General features: G+C 34.2%; 1 protein-coding gene across 1 annotated transcript in view; it reads left to right on the top strand.

Moving 5' to 3' along the window:
- Positions 1-21025, top strand: part of PCLO (piccolo presynaptic cytomatrix protein) — a gene marked incomplete at both ends in the record, with an annotated part of 388228 nt that overhangs the window by 281189 nt on the left and 86014 nt on the right. Inside the window, 5 exons of the mRNA XM_079711001.1 lie at positions 6437-6545; positions 7083-7150; positions 8222-8436; positions 14650-14700; positions 17778-17902. Of these exons, the coding sequence (XP_079567127.1) occupies positions 6437-6545; positions 7083-7150; positions 8222-8436; positions 14650-14700; positions 17778-17902 (568 nt within the window). The remainder of the gene's footprint in view (positions 1-6436; positions 6546-7082; positions 7151-8221; positions 8437-14649; positions 14701-17777; positions 17903-21025) is intronic.

Here is a 21025-nt window from a genome sequence, read left to right as displayed (position 1 = left end):
AAGACCTACAATAACCCAAAACAATTAAGAAAATGGGAATAGGAACATACATATCAATAATTACCTTAAATGTAAATGGACTAAATGCTCCCACCAAAAGACACAGATTGGCTGAATGGATACAAAAACAAGACCCATATATATGCTGTCTACAAGAGACCCACTTCAGACCTAGAGACACATACAGACTGAAAGTAAGGGGATGGAAAAAGATATTCCATGCAAATGGAAACCAAAAGAAAGCTGGAGTAGCAATTCTCATATCAGACAAAATAGACTTTAAAATAAAGACTACTAGAAGAGACAAAGAAGGACACTACATAATGATCAAGTGATCGATCCAAGAAGAAGATATAACAATTGTAAATATTTATGCACCCAACATAGGAGCACCTCAATACATAAGGCAAATACTAACAGCCATAAAAGGAGAAATCGACAGTAACACACTCATAGTAGGGGACTTTAACACCCCACTTTCACCAATGGACAGATCATCCAAAATGAAAATAAATAAGGAAACACAAGCTTTAAATGATACATTAAACAAGATGGACTTAATTGATATTTATAGCACATTCCATCCAAAAACAACAGAATACACATTTTTCTCAAGTGCTCGTGGAACATTCTCCAGGATAGATCATATCTTGGGTCACAAATCAAGCCTTGGTAAATTTAAGAAAATTGAAATTGTATCAAGTATATTTTCTGACCACAATGCTATGAGACTAGATATCAATTACAGGAAAAGAGCTGTAAAAAATACAAACACATGGAGGCTAAACAATACACTACTTAATAACGAAGTGATCACTGAATAAATCAAAGAGGAAATAAAAAAATACCTAGAAACAAATGACAATGGAGACACGACGACCCAAAACCTATGGGATGCAGCAAAAGCAGTTCTAAGAGAGAAGTTTATAGCAATACAATCCCACCTTAAGAAACAGGAAACATCTCGAATAAACAACCTAACCTTGCACCTAAAGCAATTAGAGAAAGAAGAACAAAAACATCCCAAAGTTAGCAGAAGGAAAGAAATCATAAAAATCAGATCAGAAATAAATGAAAAAGAAATGAAACGATAGCAAAGCTCAATAAAACCAAAAGCTGGTTCTTTGAGAAGATAAACAAAATTGATAAACCATTAGCCAGACTCATCAAGAAAAAAAGGGAGAAGACTCAAATCAATAGAATTAGAAATGAAAAAGGAGAAGTAACAACTGACACTGTAGAAATACAAAAGATCATGAGAGATTACTACAAGCAACTCTATGCCAATAAAATGGAGAACCTGGAAGAAATGGACAACCTGCCAAGACTGAATCAGGAAGAAATAGAACATATGAACAGACCAATCACAAGCACTGAAATTGAAACTGTGATAAAAAATCTTCCAACAAACAGAAGCCCAGGACCAGATGGCTTCACAGGCGAATTCTATCAAGCATTTAGAGAAGAGCTAACACCTATCCTTCTCAAACTCTTCCAAAATATAGCAGAGGGAGGAGCACTCCCAAGCTCATTCTACGAGGCCACCATCACCTTGATACCAAAACCAGACAAGGATGTCACAAAGAAAGAAAACTACAGGCCAATATCACTGATGAACATAGATGCAAAACTCCTCAACAAAATACTAGCAAACAGAATCCAACAGCACATTAAAAGGATCACACACCATGATCAAGTGGGGTTTATTTCAGGAATGCAAGGATTCTTCAATATACGCAAATCAACGTGATACACCATATTAACGAATTGAAGGAGAAAAACCATATGGTCTTCTCAATAGATGCAGAGAAAGCTTTCGACAAAATTCAATACCCATTTATGATAAAAACCCTGCAGAAAGTAGGCATAGAGGGAACTTTCCTCAACATAATAAAGGCCATATATGACAAACCCACAGCCAGCATCCTCCTCAATGGTGAAAAACTGAAACCATTTCCACTAAGATCAGGAACAAGACAAGGTTGCCCACTCTCACCACTCTTATTCAACATAGTTTTGGAAGTTTTAGCCACAGCAATCAGAGAAGAAAAGGAAATAAAAGGAATCCAAATCGGAAAAGAAGAAGTAAAGCTGTCACTGTTTGCAGATGACATGATAGTATACATAGAGAATCCTAAAGATGCTACCAGAAAACTACTAGAGCTAATCAATGAATTTAGTAAAGTTGCAGGATACAAAATTAATGCCCAGAAATCTCTGGCAATCCTATATACTAATGATGAAAAATCTGAAAGTTAAATCAAGAAAACACTCCCATTTACCATTGCAACAAAAAGAATAAAATATCTAGGAATAAACCTACCTAAGGAGACAAAAGACCTGTATGCAGAAAATTATAAGACACTGATGAAAGAAATTAAAGATGATACAAATAGATGGAGAGATGTACCATGTTCTTGGGTTGGAAGAATCAACATTGTGAAAATGACTCTACTACCCAAAGCAATCTACAGATTCAATGCAATCCCTATCAAACTACCACTGGCATTTTTCACAGAACTAGAACAAAAAAATTTCACAACTTGTATGGAAACACAAAAGACCCCGAATAGCCAAAGCAATCTTGAGAACGAAAAATGGAGCTGGAGGAATCAGGCTCCCTGACTTCAGACTATACTACAAAGCTACAGTAATCAAGACAGTATGGTACTGGCACAAAAACAGAAAGGTAGATGAATGGAACAGGATAGAAAGCCCAGAGATAAACCCATGCACATATGGTCACCTTATCTTTGATAAAGGAGGCAGGAATATACAGTGGAGAAAGGACAGTCTCTTCAATAAGTGGTACTGGGAAAACTGGACAGGGACATGTAAAAGTATGAGATTAGATCACTCCCTAACACCATACACAAAAATAAGCTGAAAATGGATTAAAGACCTAAATGTAAGGCCAGACACTATCAAACTCTTAGAGGAAAACATAGGCAGAACACTCTATGACATAAATCACAGCAAGATCCTTTTTGACCCACCTCCCAGAGAAATGGAAATAAAGACAAAAATAAACACATGGGACCTAATGAAACTTAAAAGCTTTTGCACAGCAAAGAAACCATAAACAAGACCAAAAGACAGCCCTCAGAATGGGAGAAAATATTTGCAAATGAAGCAACTGACAAGGGATTAATCTCTAAAACTTATAAGCAGCTCATGCAACTCAATAACAAAAAAACAAACAACCCAATCCGAAAATGGGCAGAAGACCTAAATAGACATTTCTCCACAGAAGATATACAGAGTGCCAACAAACACATGAAAGGATGCTCAACATCATTAATCATTAGAGAAATGCAAATCAAAACTACAATGAGTTATCATCTCACACCAGTCAGAATGGCCATCATCAAGAAATCTAGAAACAATAAATGCTGGAGAGGGTGTGGAAAAAAGGGAACACTCTTGCACTGCTGGTGGGAATGTGAATTGGTACAACCACTATGGAGAACGGTATGGAGGTTCCTTAAAAAACTACAAATAGAACTACCATATGACCCAGCAATCCCACTACTGGGCATATACCCTGAGAAAACCATAATTCAAAAAGAGACATGTACCAAAATGTTCATAGCAGCCCTATTTACAATAGCCCGGAGATGGAAACAACCTAAGTGTCCATCATCGGATGAATGGGTAAAGAAGATGTGGCACATATATACAATGGAATATTACTCAGCCATAAAAAGAAATGAAATTGAGCTATTTGTAATTAGGTGGATGGACCTAGAGTCTGTCATCAGAGTGAAGTAAGTCAGAAAGAGAAAGACAAATACTTTATGCTGACACATATATATGGAATTTAAGAAAAAAAAGTCATGAAGAACATAGGGGTAAAACAGGAGTAAAGACACAGACCTACTAGAGAATGGACTTGAGGATAGGGGGAGGGGGAAGGGTAAGCTGTGACAAAGTGAAAGAGCGGCATGGACCTATATTCACTACCAAATGTAAGGTAGATAGCTAGTGGGAAGCAGCCGCATAGCACAGGGAGATCAGCTCGGTGCTTTGTGACTGCCTGGAGGGGTGGGATAGGGAGGGTGGGAGGGAGACGCAAAAGGGAGGGGATATGGGAACATATGTATATGTATAACTGATTAAATTTGTTATAAAGCAAAAAATAAAAAATAAAAATTAAAAAAAAAAGATTGAATATGCTTACATTCAAATCGTTGAAATGATAAAATACTACTTTGGTTTCTATGTAGTGTGATCAGACAATTTCTGCATGCATTTTAAAATAGTTTATAGGATTTTACAATTAAACTATTTTCAAAAATATCATATTTGAAGACTCATACCTAACAGTACTTAATTCTGACAATGACTAAAACCATCTTATGAATTTTAAAGTAGTTTGTATATTCACTTGGTTATTTTACTGTGGTTCTTGTAGGATTTGTAGGAAGTTGGAGAGGCAGAGGAAAGGAAACTGTGTTCAAGTAGTCACATTCCCTATAGAACGCATACTCACCATTGAAACCAAAAATAAAAGGATAAAAGAACTGGCAAAATTTTTTGAACTGCAGTACTGCCCCAGTGCTAGTGGGAAACTGAGTAAGGGGAAAAGAAGTTCAGCTGGCATATCTTAGGACAGAGCAAATCATGTAGTTCATGATCTCAGGTAAATATCTAGGTTAAGATCCTAGTTATCTGTATTTTTCATCAGTTTTATTAATGTGTCTAAATAGTTTTCCTGTTTACAACTAGAAGCATTTATTCATTTCACTGGATAAATATGTTTTATAAATTTGCCCCTTTAAGATGTGAAAAATGAATGGATAAGTTCAACAGAAGAAGCATGAAGATTATGCAGCTATTGCCTTTCATAGAATTTGCTCCTGCAGGAAAGTGACAATGCAATTTCTGAATTATAGCACTATTAATTTGTTTCAATTCAGAATCATCTGTTCATAAATGTACTCTTTCTTGTGACTAAGAAAAAGTGTGTTATTCAGTGTGCTTTTCCTCTTTCAGCTCTAAATTTTTCTTTAGTGGTATTATCACTGTCTTTTATGTAATTTTCTCATTTTATGTGTACAACAGCCTGGGATTGTTGAAATAAACCTAAGGCCCATCTGAAGGTAAAGTTTTCTTGGAATAAGTTATAGAAAAGTCATTCTTGTTTGTGTTATCGTGGGCACTTTTAAGGACTTCTTTTGCCATTTCCCAATAGTAAAAGAACTTTCCTTACTTGTTTGCAACTGGTAATACGCTTTCCAATGTATATCAAAATCATTAAAACTTTTAAAGACTCAGTCATGCCATGTTGAAAATTTCCCATGGAAGCCAATAGTGAGTAATAGGGAATTTCACATTGGCATCTGTGAAGCTCATTGAAAACCTAATTGTTCAACAAGCATTTCTTTTTATTTAAATTATAACCTAGTCATGGCATACAGGTATTTTTTCTCAGGTAAAGCTGGTAGCATTCACAAATATCTGGGCACTATAACTCAGGATGGTTTCATCGAATTTGTATCTAGCCCACTTAGCTACATATTAGGACCATGTGATTTGTGCCATATACGTTCCCAAAATTATTTGGCAGCTCATATAATATGGACAAAAAAACAAGTGTAAAATATTGAAATATTAATTATGTTACTACTTTTTTGTATGAAAATTACCTTTCTAGGAAGAGAGGAAACATGAAATGCTCTGTAACCAGTCCAACAACATGATTTATGGGACCCAGTGCAAAATAAAAATATAGGACTCTTTGTTCAAACAGTGTTAAGAATTTCAAGATGGCAGTAGCAAAGCATTAAACCAAGCATGGGGCCCTTCTGAGCACAGGGCATACTATTGCACAGGCCACACACACATCCATGACGCTGCCGTCTGTATAACATTTCTACTGCTTCTACTCAAGATTGTCTTGCATGCAGCGAAGAAAAACACACACCATGGAAATCTTTTTTATCTGATCAAAGTTGAAGCTGTAACAATTTCTTAAAGGGAGCTTCGCAACAAAATCCTAATGACTTTTTTCTACCACTCCTATTCCACAATAGAATGGAAGTTTACACTCTTCTATTTGCTCATTGGCCGTGGAAAAATTATATTGGTGGTTGCAATTATTTTTTTCCCACACAAAATTGGTTTAAGCAATATACAGTCAAGAATGTTTTCTTTAAAGCAGTGTGAACAAAATGCATGTGTTTGATACTATTTAATAGATTTTCAAGAGCAACATTTTGCATATTCTGTTTGACATATTTTATATGTTCAGGTAAGTTGATGAAATCAAACTTCATATGATTTTGATATTAATGTTCCAGAGAACTTGGAACTGATGTTCTCTGAAATGGTGTGTTGAGTTGGTTTTTAAATGCAAAGCAATGTGTTCTGTGCCTTGTGGACCCAGATGAGACAGCACACCTTTTTTATTTTATACTTGAATTTGTCTTTGTAGGCATGCAAGTATTGGAATGGAATGGAGTTCCTTTAACTTCTAAAACATATGAAGAAGTACAGAGTATCATTAGTCAGCAAAGTGGGGAAGCAGAAATATGTGTAAGACTGTGAGTTTTTCCCCATCTTTCTGTTTCCATTTTTTGGCTATTCATGGCTCTTTTAATTTAAAATTGTTAAGGTGGAACCTTTGCCAGTCAGCAAGATTTCCTGTAATTAGAACATGAAGTAAATACAAGTTTTATAGATTTCTTGTGTTCAGAATCAAAGTCTAAAGCATAGAAAGAATCCAGCTAATTTTGTTTCTGATTATGTCCCCCTTCATGCTTTTATTGAAACATGCATCATTTAAATGAAAGCCTAAACCCATTTAGATTTCATGGATGTGTACAGTATTTCAAAATGAACTTATATTTAATCCATAAAGATTTCACCTTAAATAATCATTTTTATTAGCTGACTTTTAACAGCATTGCAAATATAGTTTTGGTTAGAAGGGTGAGCATGCTTTGAAATTGCTTTATATCATTAACCACTTCTCATTTACCTACTGAAAAAATATATTCAGCATAGTTGGGGAAAAAGGCCTTTTGTCTCAGACTTCCTCAGTTGCTTTCTTAATTTTTTTTTTTTGTTTTAATTTTTAGGGACCTCAGTATGCTATCAGATTCTGAAAATCCCCAGCACCTAGAACTTCATGAACCACCAAAAGCTGGTAGGTGAAAACAGTCTGCTTCCAACTGTGGGTAAAGATGTAGATTTAAATGGAGGTGTAATTGTAGAGGCAGATGTAGCTGTAGAGGCAGATATAGACACATACATAGATATAGACAAAAATAAATTTATAGACAGATGTTTATATATTCATGTAATCATAAAGAAAATCAAAAGCATTGTAACTACACTTTTAGTGTTCTAGGAAAACACATATTTACATGTTTGACCCATTAAAGAAATTCATATGAAATTCTTACTGTGAGAGTTTATATTTTTAATTCTTTAAAATAAAATTCATTATATGAAAGTAATCCATGGAGCCATTTGTTTGGGGTCCTATATAATTTTTAGATGATACTGGTTCTTTTTTAGCAGTTGGTTTTGGAACACTTACTCCTAAACCTTTTGGTTGCCTTTTATGATAAATAAAATTCAACATATAATTTCATAACTACACGATGAAGTAGATTTATCTCTTAGATAACAAATACAGTCTATAAATCTAAATCACTTATAAGACTAAAAATATCACTATAGCTTTGTTCAACAAATATTTATTGGGCACTTCCTATGTTGTAGTCAGCATTTCTAAGATGCTGGGTCACTGCACTGAACAGAACAGGCCAAGGCCTATAGAAATTTTCATACATCTGTAAATGTAAATATGTTCTTTGAAATTTCTCACTTAGAGAAATAGATATATAAGATTTCAAGAAGGAAAAACAGCCAATCATACAAATTAAATTCCAGTGAGTAAAACAATATTTTATCATGCATAGAATTCTCTATATAAAACATTTAAAAACATTTTTATGAAGATATAATAGGAACCTCCATTTTCCTCTGTAATATAGTATTCTTTCATTTTTCTCTGAGCCTTCCAGACTTCTTTAATAATAGATTCATAAAGGTACAATTGCATGTATTTTTTTAATTTAGCTTGTTTTATAAGTAACTATAAAACTTTTATAAGTTCTGAATGCCTTTGTTATCTAGAACTTAGATAAGTTCCATGGTATTAAGTACCTATGAAACTGAGACTGTGTGAAGCCATTTCATTTTGTTGTAGTGGATAAAGCGAAATCCCCAGGGGTTGATCCTAAGCAGTTGGCTGCAGAGCTCCAGAAGGTCTCGCTACAGCAGTCACCACTGGTTCTGTCGTCCGTCGTTGAAAAAGGATCTCACGTTCATTCAGGCCCTACATCAGCAGGATCCAGTTCTGTTCCCAGCCCTGGGCAACCAGGGTCACCCTCAGTGAGCAAAAAGAAACACAGCAGCAGCAAGGTGAGAAGTGTCCAATGCAACCTCCAAGTTACTTATTTTCTAGCTCCTTATTCAGACTAGGAGGTAGGAAATACAATATTATTTCCTAAGGTGTTTTTCATGTGATTTCTCCTTTCCTAATGATCTACTGAAACAAACAAAAAATGTTTCCATTTCTGAGTTTATAACTGATCAAGAGGTATCAAAATGATGTATTTCTACATCTCTTAAAATACTGTAGCAGTTATTATGGGGAACTTGAAAAATGTATCTAATGCTTCATGTTCTTTTTCTTTGTTGTTACACAAATCTGAGCCTCTGTATATCAAATATATCTTTGTATCTTTTTGGAAACACAAGATATACGTTACAGTAGATTTTGTAACTTAAGTAGAAGGTAAAAAGGACAAAGAAATGAGGATAATTTAGGACAACAAGAAAGAAGGAAAGCCAGTAATATAGTATTGCCATTTTGAAATTTATCCCGAATTCCATACTAATAAATTTTCTCTTGATGCAGCTCTTCATTTAGAACCAATGTTTCTAACATTATTATTTTAGAGTTACTGGGGAATTAAAAAAAAACATGAATTAATTTTTTAACTTTATAAAATCAGATGATAATATAGACAATTTGTGATTTTCCCCCATAGATTTGATTATTAATAGAGAAACTCTCTTCATGGTTGATAAATACATTAAAAAAGGTTTTTTGTTTGTTTGTTTAACCACAAATAAGATTTTTTCTTTATGTGGTGAGATATATAGGAAGGACAGGCTATGGTTGGATAAGTTGACTAGACTTCGGAAAATAAAGTTTTTTCTACTAAGTGTAAAAACGCAGCAGATGTCACTAAAAAACCCTTTTATTTAGAAGCAAAAAAGAATGGTAGGATGATCTTAATCATTGCATCATAAAATGACTTGTTTCAAACTAAATATAGTAAGGTTTTATGAGGAATAAGTTCAAGGATAGACTCAATTTCAAAATAAATTTTAACACAACTATATTTTACCACATGTGTTAATTTTGAAGAATTACCTCATGGAGGCCCCCTGTCTCTGGAGTTACACACTGATACCATTACTGATTCCTTTCTCAGTACCTCCACACAGTAGAACTAAAGACATGACAGACTTGACTAGCAAAGTTTTCACACCAAGCACATTGTAGTTCTATACGTCTGTCATCCAGATATTTTTTATTTCAGCATTTGACATCACCATCCTCCCAGAAAATTAAGTACAAATGTAAAAGCACCATTGCCTCTTCTTTTATCTTCATTCACTGAATCTTAATCCTGTGAATTTTAAATTTTTAATAAGTCTTTAATCATTTTTTACGTTCTCTGAACTTGCCAGCTTCTTTAGCTAAGCATTATTTTTTTTTGGCCAACAGTATTGCACTCACTACTGGTCACTCCACTCACCAGTCTCTTTTCCTTCCTCTTAAACTACCCTACAACTATCTGATCTGTGACACCATGTTCTGATTGAATCACTATTCTGTCGAAAATGAAGCCCTGCTCCCTGGAATGTCAGCTTCCCTACCTCTGTCTAAGACCCTGTCCTGCTCATTCTAAGAGAGCCTGGTCAATGGTTTTCCTTAGAAGATTATCACCATCAGCTTAATGTTGTCAGATCTTTACAATTGCCTTGCTAATAAGTACTCTATTTATTAGGGTTTTAAACTCATTCCTACTTTCCACAGACATTTTTGGATGCCACCTCAGTGTCACGGGTCATAATTGGTACCCAAGATACAAAGAGGGATAAAATCCTTCCCTGTGTCCTATGTAGATGAGTGGTTCTTAAAGCATGCTCCCAGTCTAACAGCACCAGCATCATCTAGGAACTTGTTAAAAATGCAGATTGTTGATCCCACCCTAGGCCTTCTGAATCAGAGACCCCAGGGATGGGACCAAGCAACCTGGGTTTTAGTAAGTTCTTCAAGTGAGTGTGGTGCCCCTTGTAATTTGAAAAGTGCTGATCTATGTATAGATGAAGAGGATATATAAACAAATTTAGTAAAGCTGTAATGTTGGTGGTCATTAAGAAGTACACAGAGCACTCTTAGGAGAGTGGGGTTAGAAAAGCTGGCATTTAGCTAATGAACTGATTTGGTAAAAGGGAGAAAGGAACCAACATCCAAAGAAGAGAATGCAACATGAAGAAAATCTCAGAAACAGAAAATTGTATGCTTAGGACATAGGTGTACAAAGGATATAGGGGTAAGAAATAGAGGAGAAGCCTAGATGATTGTAAACTGGAAGACATTACATGCCATGCACGACTTTTACAATCTGTGGAAAATAAAGAGCCAGTGATAAGTGAAAATAAAATAACAGGAAGCCTTCCTCCACAACGTCTTTCCATATTCTCATCCTTCCTTAAGTCAGAAGTTAGCCTTCCTTCCTCCTTCCCTCCATCCAAAGTGCCAGATGCTTTATGTACCTCTTAGGACAATTTGTATCTTGATTATAGTTACTTGTCTCCTTATTTTATCCTCCCAAATGGGCTGCAAACTCATTGAGAACCAAGAACCATTTCTTATTTCTTCTAGCTCCCTAAGAACATGGTAGAGTAGCTTGCATAGACCGTAACAGAATAAATTAAAATTAGATTAAAATGTCAGTGGCACCTGTGAGTCTCTGTAATATTATGGGGGTAGAAAATGTAATTGTTTTGTAATATGTTAACTTTTTGGTAATGAGTAGAAGATGAAAACAGGTATTGTAGGACAAACATCAAGGAAATAATATGAACAGGTTTTGATATGTGGTCATTCTTTTCTATGCCAGGAATGTGGCCTATGTAGTTTTTATAGAAGTTTTGCTATGATAAAGAGTTATAGAGCTGCACTGTCCATGACAGTAGCTGCTAGCCACGTGTGACAGCTGAGCACCTGAAATGTGGCTAGTCCTAATTGAGATATGCTGTATAAGTGAATTACACAGCAAATTTCAAAGACTTAGTATAAAAAAAGAATGTAAAATAGCTCATTACAACTTTTATATTGATTTCATCATGAAATGATAATATTTTCAATGATTTGGATCAAATAAAATATGGCAGTAAAAATTAATTTCACCCATTTATTTTTATATTTTTAATGTTACTACTAGAATATTTCAAATAACCTGTGTGGCTCACATTATATTCCACTGGACAGTTATGGTATAGAGATTCCTTTTTAACTCTTAATAGTAGTAATAACGATAATCAAATCTGGTTATTTTTGAAGTTTTATATATATATAGAAATGTATAGTCAATAGATGTTAACACTCTTGAAGAAAGGTACTACTACCTATTCATCTTTTGGGGGGGTTTATCATCAACATTTAGCTGGTACTGAAGTTCTTAAAACATTTTTGCTGAATGAATGAATAAATTTAATGATATTTCTTGGCCAGTCAGCATGTAGTAAGCAATACTTTTATTTGTTCTCCAAATTCTGCAAAGTTAAGAAAATTGATATTGAGAGATTAGAGAAATATCGAGCAGTTGTCTAAAACTTACATGTTCCTGAGTCAGGTAATATAATATTTCCAAATATAACATATGTTCTTCAGTTAATTTAGAAAATTATAGTTTTAACATCCTTTCATTTTTATTAGGTATGAGGCTAACTATATATTAAATTATAAAACATTAATGTAATGGGATGTATTAAAACTAAAAATTTAAATCATAGCATAATTATACATTTAGATATTTAGAGCACCATCTATTAAACATTTTGAATGATTATTCATAAGTAATTATTAATCTATTAATACTCTAGTTTAAGTGATTACTTCTGAGTAAATGTAAGTAAAATATGCATCTATTTAGATATATGTTTAAGTTATATGTTATGTATATAAGACTATTTTTATTATTTTGCTTACTAATTCAATATGAATTTTTGTCTTCAAAATTTTTAGTTTACTGCCTCAAGGTCTTTTATTTCTGAAATCTAATCAGACTTTCTTCATTTTATCTTTAAAATCTGAATAATTTCTTCCAAGTCATGGTATAAATAAATAATTGTACTAAGTGCTTACTAGTTTTAAGCGTTCTAATGAAATAGGTTCTTGCTTTCCCAAACTTTTCTGTCATGGCATACAACATCTCAGTAATTTTTTCATGATGCCCTTATGCCCAAAGAAATACCTAAAACAATTTCATTTATTATGTAGTTAGGTCCTAACAATTCAACTAGTATTTATACCCTAACATCTTAGTAACCATTGGAAAAAATAATACCCATAAAATGAAATTAAAATATATTTATTTCATTGTTAATCATTCAAATTATATATCAGTAGGGTATGTGCCTGATGGGCACTGCACAGCTATTCAAATGGTGGAATTGGTTTGGACACTGACACTCTCATTTCCTGTTCCACACTGATCTCACTGATTTTCTTGCAGTACATTTTTTTTTTAGCACCACAGTCATCACAAACCAGCCTCACAAAGGTATAACATTATCAAAAAGAAATACTTGTCTCTAATCTTAAACTGTAATTATCTGGAGCTGGTAGTTTGCCCACTGTACAACAGATATTACAATATCCTTCTGTGCTCTTATGAGTTCACTGCCATACCCCAGAACATTTAAAGATGGTCCATACATTTATTCTCTGTATTGAATCTAGTTATGTTTGCACGATCATATGTCAAATGAGTTACAACTGTCAAAAATAAATCAAAACAAAATACATTATCATTATTCTTTTTTTTTTCTGGTCTTATTTTTGACTTTTTATCTCTAGTTATTCCCCAACGTTCCTAACTGAGATGCAAGGATATCTGGTTTTAGGAAACTCCCCATCGTTAATTGAGATAGAAATAGTTTCAGGAAGTTGTGTGGTCCTTTTTCTAGATTCAGTTTCTTTTTCTTAAAATTTAAACAGTAAAATAATTATTAAGTAAATATAATGGTTCATTACCTAGCAGTTTATCCTTTGCAGCCAGGGCGTAGTTTCTTATAAAAGAGCTGAACTAATAAAGGATATATGGCTTAGAAAATTTAACCCTTACTCTATAACTTTACCAATGATTACATTATTTTTATTCTTATTTCACAGAACAAGACCTGGAATATAGCTGTCTTCTTTGATTGCTCTCATTTCTAGCATAAATTTATAAAAGAAAAGGTAGCAGAACAAGTATATATACCTAAGTATTATGAATTTCTCCTTTTCTGGTTAATTATTAAAATAAAACCAATATTATGTATATATAGGGAGACAGGACCTTATTTGTAGGGTAGCAAGCTTGCCTCCATTTTAGTAAATATTTCCCTATAGTGATGCCATGTTGCCTGAAATTCCATTATAGATCTAGAGTCAGGGACAGCATCTCTTTTTTGGTACAAATTTGTACATTCTATTGAAATGTAACAATTCAGCAATTAGCCACTTAATCAGCAGAATGAATCACTTTACCAGATCACAGTCCTAACAGTTTTTAAGGCTTTACTGACATAAGGAAATTATTAAGGAGATGAGAACTTATATAGACTGGGATGGAATTTTAATTAAAGGAGTATGAAATACTAAGAAGTGATTGCCTGGCTGTTCCACTCTAGAAGAGAGTAGGAATAGGCTGAGAACCCAACAAAGGAATATAAGGATGGACGTTTATAACTTCTGGGCTCCTAGGCAGTTGAATAAAAACAAAACCTTTTTCATTCTCTTATAGATATTTAAAATCTGTTCATATTTAAATTGAATACTTTCAACCAAAATTGTTCCATTTCTTAGATAATTGAACATAGATTACTGCAGGTATAAAATTATAGCCTCAAAACAGGCTTCACGGGCTTCCCTGGTGGCGCAGTGGTTGAGAGTCCGCCTGCCGATGCAGGGGACACGGGTTCGTGCCCCGGTCTGGGAAGATCCCACATGCCGCGGAGCGGCTGGGCCCGTGAGCCATGGCCACTGAGCCTGTGCTCCGGAGCCTGTGCTCCGCAAGGGGAGAGGCCACAACAGTGAGAGGCCCGCCTACCGCAAAAAAAAAAAAAAAAAACAGGCTTCACAAAATGAAAAAGGGATTTATGTATTTATAAAATTAAACATGTATTGAGAAGTGTAAGTAGACACCCTAATCTGAAGCAGCCAAATGGATGAAATGTGTTCTCCAGGCAGGGTGTGCTCTGACAAACAGAAATTAATTCAGAAGGAAGTTGAAATGGTAAATCCTATGAAAGCTTTATCCATTAATCTATGTTTTGATATTGCAGCCTACTGATGCAACAAAGGTTGTCTCTCATCCAATTACGGGGGAAATTCAGGTATGAAAGTTTTTAAAAGATCATTGCTATACCATCTTTTGTGGCTCTTTTTCCCACTGGTCTATTGAAATTGTAAGCATTGTTAGAACCTTTCCTGTTTTATAATGTATATAGATGTATAATGAAAAAATACAATTTTACAGAAAAGTATTTTAATACAAATACATGTTTTATTAAATCTAATGATATCTGTGGAATTCTATACTTCGAAGTCTGCCTGATACCTTAACAGTATCAATGTAGTATGCCTCGGTTACTTTATACATGTTGAAAATGTTTCAAACATGACAGATTCTCCTGGAAATTTGAAGGGTCCTCTTTAAGAGTTTCATGAGTCTAATGCTGTCCTCTTTTCTTCCTCTGATCAATAATTGTCAAATAAATGCTGAGCAATTCTTTTAGAGCAGTGTTTTTCATACTGGGGGTCATAACCAATCTGTAATTTATCAAATCAATTTAGAGGATTTTGACCAGGAAAATAGAAGAAAATAGTATAAATCACTATCTTTTTTAGTTCTGTATGTGTGTTTCTGTGTTTATATTGCATTGTACATGGACAAAGTCAAAAATGTTAGAAAAACTGTACTTTAGATGGTACCAAAAAGTAATTTAGTGTAGATAATAAATATCATGAGGAAAGAATTAACACAATACCAAATAATAACTATTTGAACATTTCAGACAAGGGAAAGAGAACAGTGAGTCTTAGTTGCATCTACAGTACATTTTCACAAAGTGTAACAGATTTGAACTAATTTGAGGGTAAGCATAGAGAAAGGGGGAGTGTTTTCCTGGAAGAAATGGTACAAGGGAAGATTCTTCTGCCAGAGGGTAGTGAAAGGAACAGATCTGCTTTGCTGCAGGAAAATGTTACTATAGACGTAAGTTGAGACTAAATTAAAAGAACCTTGAACAGAAGCCAAGGGATGTTAGCCACGACATAATAGAGTGATCAGGAAATAAATATTTTTGAGTGAGGGAGAGGCTAATTCAGAGCAATATGTGATAGAAAATTCATAGAGCCTTGGCCTCTAGAAAGTATTATGAAGGGTAGGACACAAAGACAAAGAAATCAATTAAGTGTTAACCTAGGTACACCCTGATTCAAGCAGAAGTGCAGTATGAGAGTGGAAATGGAGAAAGAGTGCAGAACATGGGCACCTTACTAAGAAGGACCCAGCAGGATGGAGTCGGGATCACCTGTGTGTTCTTGATCTTGCTATATCGCTGCTATTTCCCACTTCTAGAAAAACAGACCTAATCTTTCTTCATTTCACATGCAGCACAGAAAATGCTAGGTGTTCTCATTCATAATATCTCCTTCTTTCTGCTCATTTTTTTAAACTTCTTGCTCATGGGCCAATATATGCTGTTTCTTTTTGGTTTGTTGGGTTTTTTTGTCCTTATTTTATTTTCCTTTCCCTTCAGTAGTAATATTTAATTCTATAGTGGAAATTTACTCTAATAATTTTCCTTCTTAACACCCAGGTTATTTTATTTTCTTTTCCTTTTTTTTGGGGGGGATATTTTCTTATGACAGTGATTTCAATTTTTTACATTTTATCTTTTGTCTTTTAATGAAACCTTATGTAAACACCCAAACAGTGAATTGCCAGCATGGCATATCTCTGGTTGAGGGTTACTGGGGGCATCTCATTCTCTCTCAGATGTAACCTCCAAGCAACTCTAAGTGTTCTCTAAGGCACCACATTTACAGAGTACATTTTGGAAAGCACTCTCTTAGGGTAGCCTGCAAATCTCAGTTTCAATAAGAAATGATTTTACTGCCTTACAAGTTAAAAGTGGACTTTCAGGCTAGCAGAGAAAGGAGAAAATGGAGAAGAATTTCTCCTTAAAGATTTGGAAGCCATTATAAACCTCAGTGAAATTAATTGCAGAGTAATTCTTCTATTTCAGTACTCCATTAGAGCACAGTTACTGCAGTTCTAAACTTTTCATTTCTCCTCTTCCTTCACGGCCCTTTGTTTCCTTTTTCATATTGCTTCCATGATGGTCAGAGAGACTCTGGGCCTTTCTGTACTGAGGAAAGCAAAGATTCATTTTCTGCCACAAAACATAACCAGATCAAAATTATTCTGAAATTAGGAAATTATTTTAATTATTAACATGAAGACTATCTCATCTAAATTATTCCATTGTCAACAGCATATCTGTTTTGTATGATTATAAAAAAATTTCATTTTTTATTTATGGATTTTCTTTTTCAAAATATAGATCCCTTCCCTTCTGTTATTTGATAAACAGAAACAGCAACAAACAGAATTGTCTTATTCTAAATGATGCCAAAAGAATCTTTCATTTTTGACGGTGAAAAATTAGTTAATTTGATTATTTTGAATCGTGCAGGCTTCTCAAATATTAATTTGAGCTATAAGTCTTTTACTATTCAATGACAATTTTACAACAGCCATTAAGCGTCTATGAGACATTGCCTCTTCTTTTCTCTTCAGCTTCTAAAATTAAAGAACAATATTTCATTATCTTAGCCTCACTATTAAGAAAGCACACACAGAAAGAATAGCTATAGGTTTATCAGATAATTTAATATAGGAAGGGATAAAATCTACACATTCTTAAATATTCTTACAATTCAGTACTAACATCTTTGTCTTTAAATAATGATTCCACCCACTGCTAATTACTTGATGAAATGCAAAAGATATTTTCTAATAAATTCATCAATTAATTTATTTTCAAAATTCTGGCAATTGTATTTATGAATGTTAACATTTCTGATTTTCCTAAGAGTAGAAATTTAGTTTAAAAATGGAGCCAGCATTCACTGTGTGATTATCCTAAATGAATTTTTGACAGGCCAGGACTTTCACCGTGGAAAGAATAAGCAGCACATTTACTAGTAATTAATGTGTGCCTGGGAGTTCCCAATTAAATTAGACATTAACTGGTCTGTTCAGTTTCAAATAAAATGAAAGTAGCAGTTGATGCTCCTTATGAGAACTTTTTAAAAATACTGGTAAAATGCTGAATAATAATGTATTATATGTTTTTTAAAACAAAAAAGATAATGTTCATGGAATATTTGCTGTCCCTTTAAGCTTCAAATCAACTATGATCTTGGAAATCTCATAATACATATTCTCCAAGCAAGAAACCTTGTCGCTCGAGACAACAATGGTTACTCAGACCCCTTTGTTAAAGTGTACCTTCTTCCAGGGCGAGGGTAAGTAAAGAAGTACTATATTCTTAGTATCGTAAATATTGCCCTATGGTTTAAAAAATAGTGATAGTGTCTTCTGGTCTCTAATTTAAAGAGTTTAATATCTTTTCCTTAGTTTTATCTACATGTCATATTTATTTATTTCCAATTAGTAAGTAAGGTGGAATTAAAAATTTGTAATTAAGCCTTAATGGGTTTTAGGAGAGCCATGATGGTAGCAAAACATGCCTGGATGAGAACACATCAGTATTTCAATTCGGGAAAGCACTTGTGCTATGACCAATCAGGTAGACAGTAAAATCATTTCAGGAATTATTTGTGGAAGATTTAAAGAATTAGTTTACTTTTCAAAATATATTTGTGAAACCAGTGTTCAAGGACTCATCAGTTACTCTTTTATAAGACATGTATTATTCAATACGTTAAATGTTCATTAACTGACTTGATATATTATTATTCATATGCATATTTTCAAATGGGTGTTTTAAAATTATAAAATAAAGCTTTAGTTAGCATCTGTCACCTCATACAGGTAAAATAAAATGACAGGAAAAAAAAATCTCCTTATGGTGAGAAGTCTTAGGATCTACTGTCTTAATAATATGATAAACAATATATTTAGTCAGAAGACACAATTAGCAATCATGAAGACAGGTCAATTGAGATTGTTTACTTTAAGGTACAGGAAGAAAAAAGAATGAAGAAAAAGGAACAATGCTTTGGAAACCTGGGATATCATAAAATATACGAACATACACAGAGAGGCAGTTCCAAGAGGAGAGAAAGAGGAAAGGGCAGAAAACATTTCTGAAGAAATAATGGCAAAAGATTTCTCACACTTGTTGGAAGATATCTGCACAGCCAAGAAGCTTAACAAAATCCAATCAGGATAAAAAGAAAAAAATTATACTAGGTCTTTTCGTAATCATACTATCAAAATCCACAGAGAGAATCTTGAAAGAAGCAAGAGAAGTGGCTCATCATATCCAAGAGATCCTCTATAAGATTAAAAACTCATTGCCAGTCAGAAACCATGGAGCCCAGAAGGTAGGGAGATGACATAGTCAGTGTACTAAAGGAAAAAGATGGTCCACAAGAATTCTGTATCCAGCAAAACTGTCCTTCAAAAATAAAGACTTTTCTTTTAATAAATAAGACATTGGAGAGGACCTTCAAAATGCCAGAGAAGTAAGATGTGGAGATCACCTTCCTCCCCACAGGTACATCAAAAATACATCTACATGTGGAACAACTCCTCCAGAACACCTACTGAAGGCTGGCAGAAGACTTCAGACTTCCCAAAAGAACAGGCTCCAGAGGGAGACCTACATGCAGAGACGGGGCCAAATCCAAAGCAGAACACCAGGAGCTGTGTAAACAGAGAAGAAAAAGGGAAATGTCTCCACGCAGCCTCAGGAGGAGCGAATTAAATCTCCACAGTCAACTTGATGTACCCGGCATCTGTGGAATACCTGAATAGACAATGAGTCATCCCAAAGTTGAGGCAGTGGACTTTGGGAGCAACTGTAGACTTGGGGTTTGCTGTATGCAACTGACCAGTTTCTGATTTTTATGTTTATCTTAGTTTAGTTATTAGTGCTTGTTATCATTGGTGGATTTGTTTATTGGTTTGGTTGCTCTCTTCTTTTTTTATTATGTATTTATTTTTTTATTTTAATAATTTTATTTATTTTCTTTCTTTATTTCTTTCTCCCTTTTATTTATTTATTTATATTTATGCACCCAACATAGAAGCACCTCAATACATAAGGCAAATGCTAACAGCCTTAAAAGGGGAAATCAACAGTAACACAATAATAGTAGGAGAATTTAACACCCCACTTTCACCAATGGAGAGATCATCCAAAAGGAAAATGAATAAGGAAACACAAGCTTTAAATGACACATTAAACAAGATGGATTTAATTGATATTTATAGGACATTCCATCCAGAAACAACAGAATACACTTTGTTCTCTAGTGCTCATGGAACATTCTCCAGGATAGATCGTATCTTGGGTCATAAAACAAGCTTTGGTAAATTTAAGAAAATTGAAATCATAGCAAGTATCTTCTGACCACAACGCTATGAAACTAGAAATCTATTACAGGGAAAAAACTAAAAAAATACAAACTTATGGAGGCTATGCAGTATGCTACTAAATAACCAAGAGATCACTGAAGAAATCAAAGAGGAAGTCCAAAAATGCCTAGAAACAAATGACAATGAAAACACGATGACCCAAAACCTATGGGATGCAGCAAAAGCAGTTCTAAGAGGGAAGTTCATAGTAATACGATCCTACCTCAAGAAACATCTAAAATAAACCGCCTAACCTTACACCTAAAGCAATTAGAGAAAGAAGAACAAAAAGCTGCCAAAGTTAGCAGAAGGAAAGAAATCATAAAGATGAAATCAGAAAGAAATGAAGGAAACAATAGCAAGGATCAGTAAAACTAAAAGCTGGCTCATTGAGAAGATAAAAGAAATTAATAAACCTTTAGCCAAACTCATCAAGAAAAAAAGGGAGAAGACTCAAATCCACAGAATTAGAAATGAAAAAGGAGAAATAACAACTCACACTGCAAAAATACAAAGGATTATGTGAGATTACTACAAGCAACTGTATGTCAATAAAATGGACAACCTGGAAGAGATGGACAAATTCTTAGAAACGCACAGCCTTCTGAGTCTGAACCAGGAAGAAGCAGAAAATATGAACAGACCAATCACAAGGACTGAAATTGAAACTGTGATTAAAAATCTTCCAACAAACAAAAGCCCAGGACCAGATGGCTTCACAGGCGAATTCTATCAAACATTTACAGAAGAGCTAACACCTATCCTTCTCAAACTCTTCCAAAATATATCAGAGGTAGGAACACTCCCAAACTCATTCTATGAGGCCAACATCACCCTGATACCAAAACCAGACAAAGATGGCACAGAAAAAGAAAACTATAGGCCAATATCACTGATGAATATAGATTCAAAATTCCTCAACAAAATACTATCAAACAGAATCCAACAGCACATTAAAAGGATCGTACACCATGATCAAGTGGGGTTTATACCAGGAATGCAAGGATGCTTCAATATACGCAAATCAGTCAATGTGATACACC

This window comes from Hyperoodon ampullatus (assembly GCF_949752795.1).
Source record: "Hyperoodon ampullatus genome assembly, chromosome: 9".
In the NCBI taxonomy this organism is placed as follows: Eukaryota; Metazoa; Chordata; class Mammalia; order Artiodactyla; family Ziphiidae; genus Hyperoodon; species Hyperoodon ampullatus.
The sequence above is the reverse complement of the archived record's forward strand: the minus strand, read 5'-3'. Positions and strand labels throughout refer to the sequence as shown.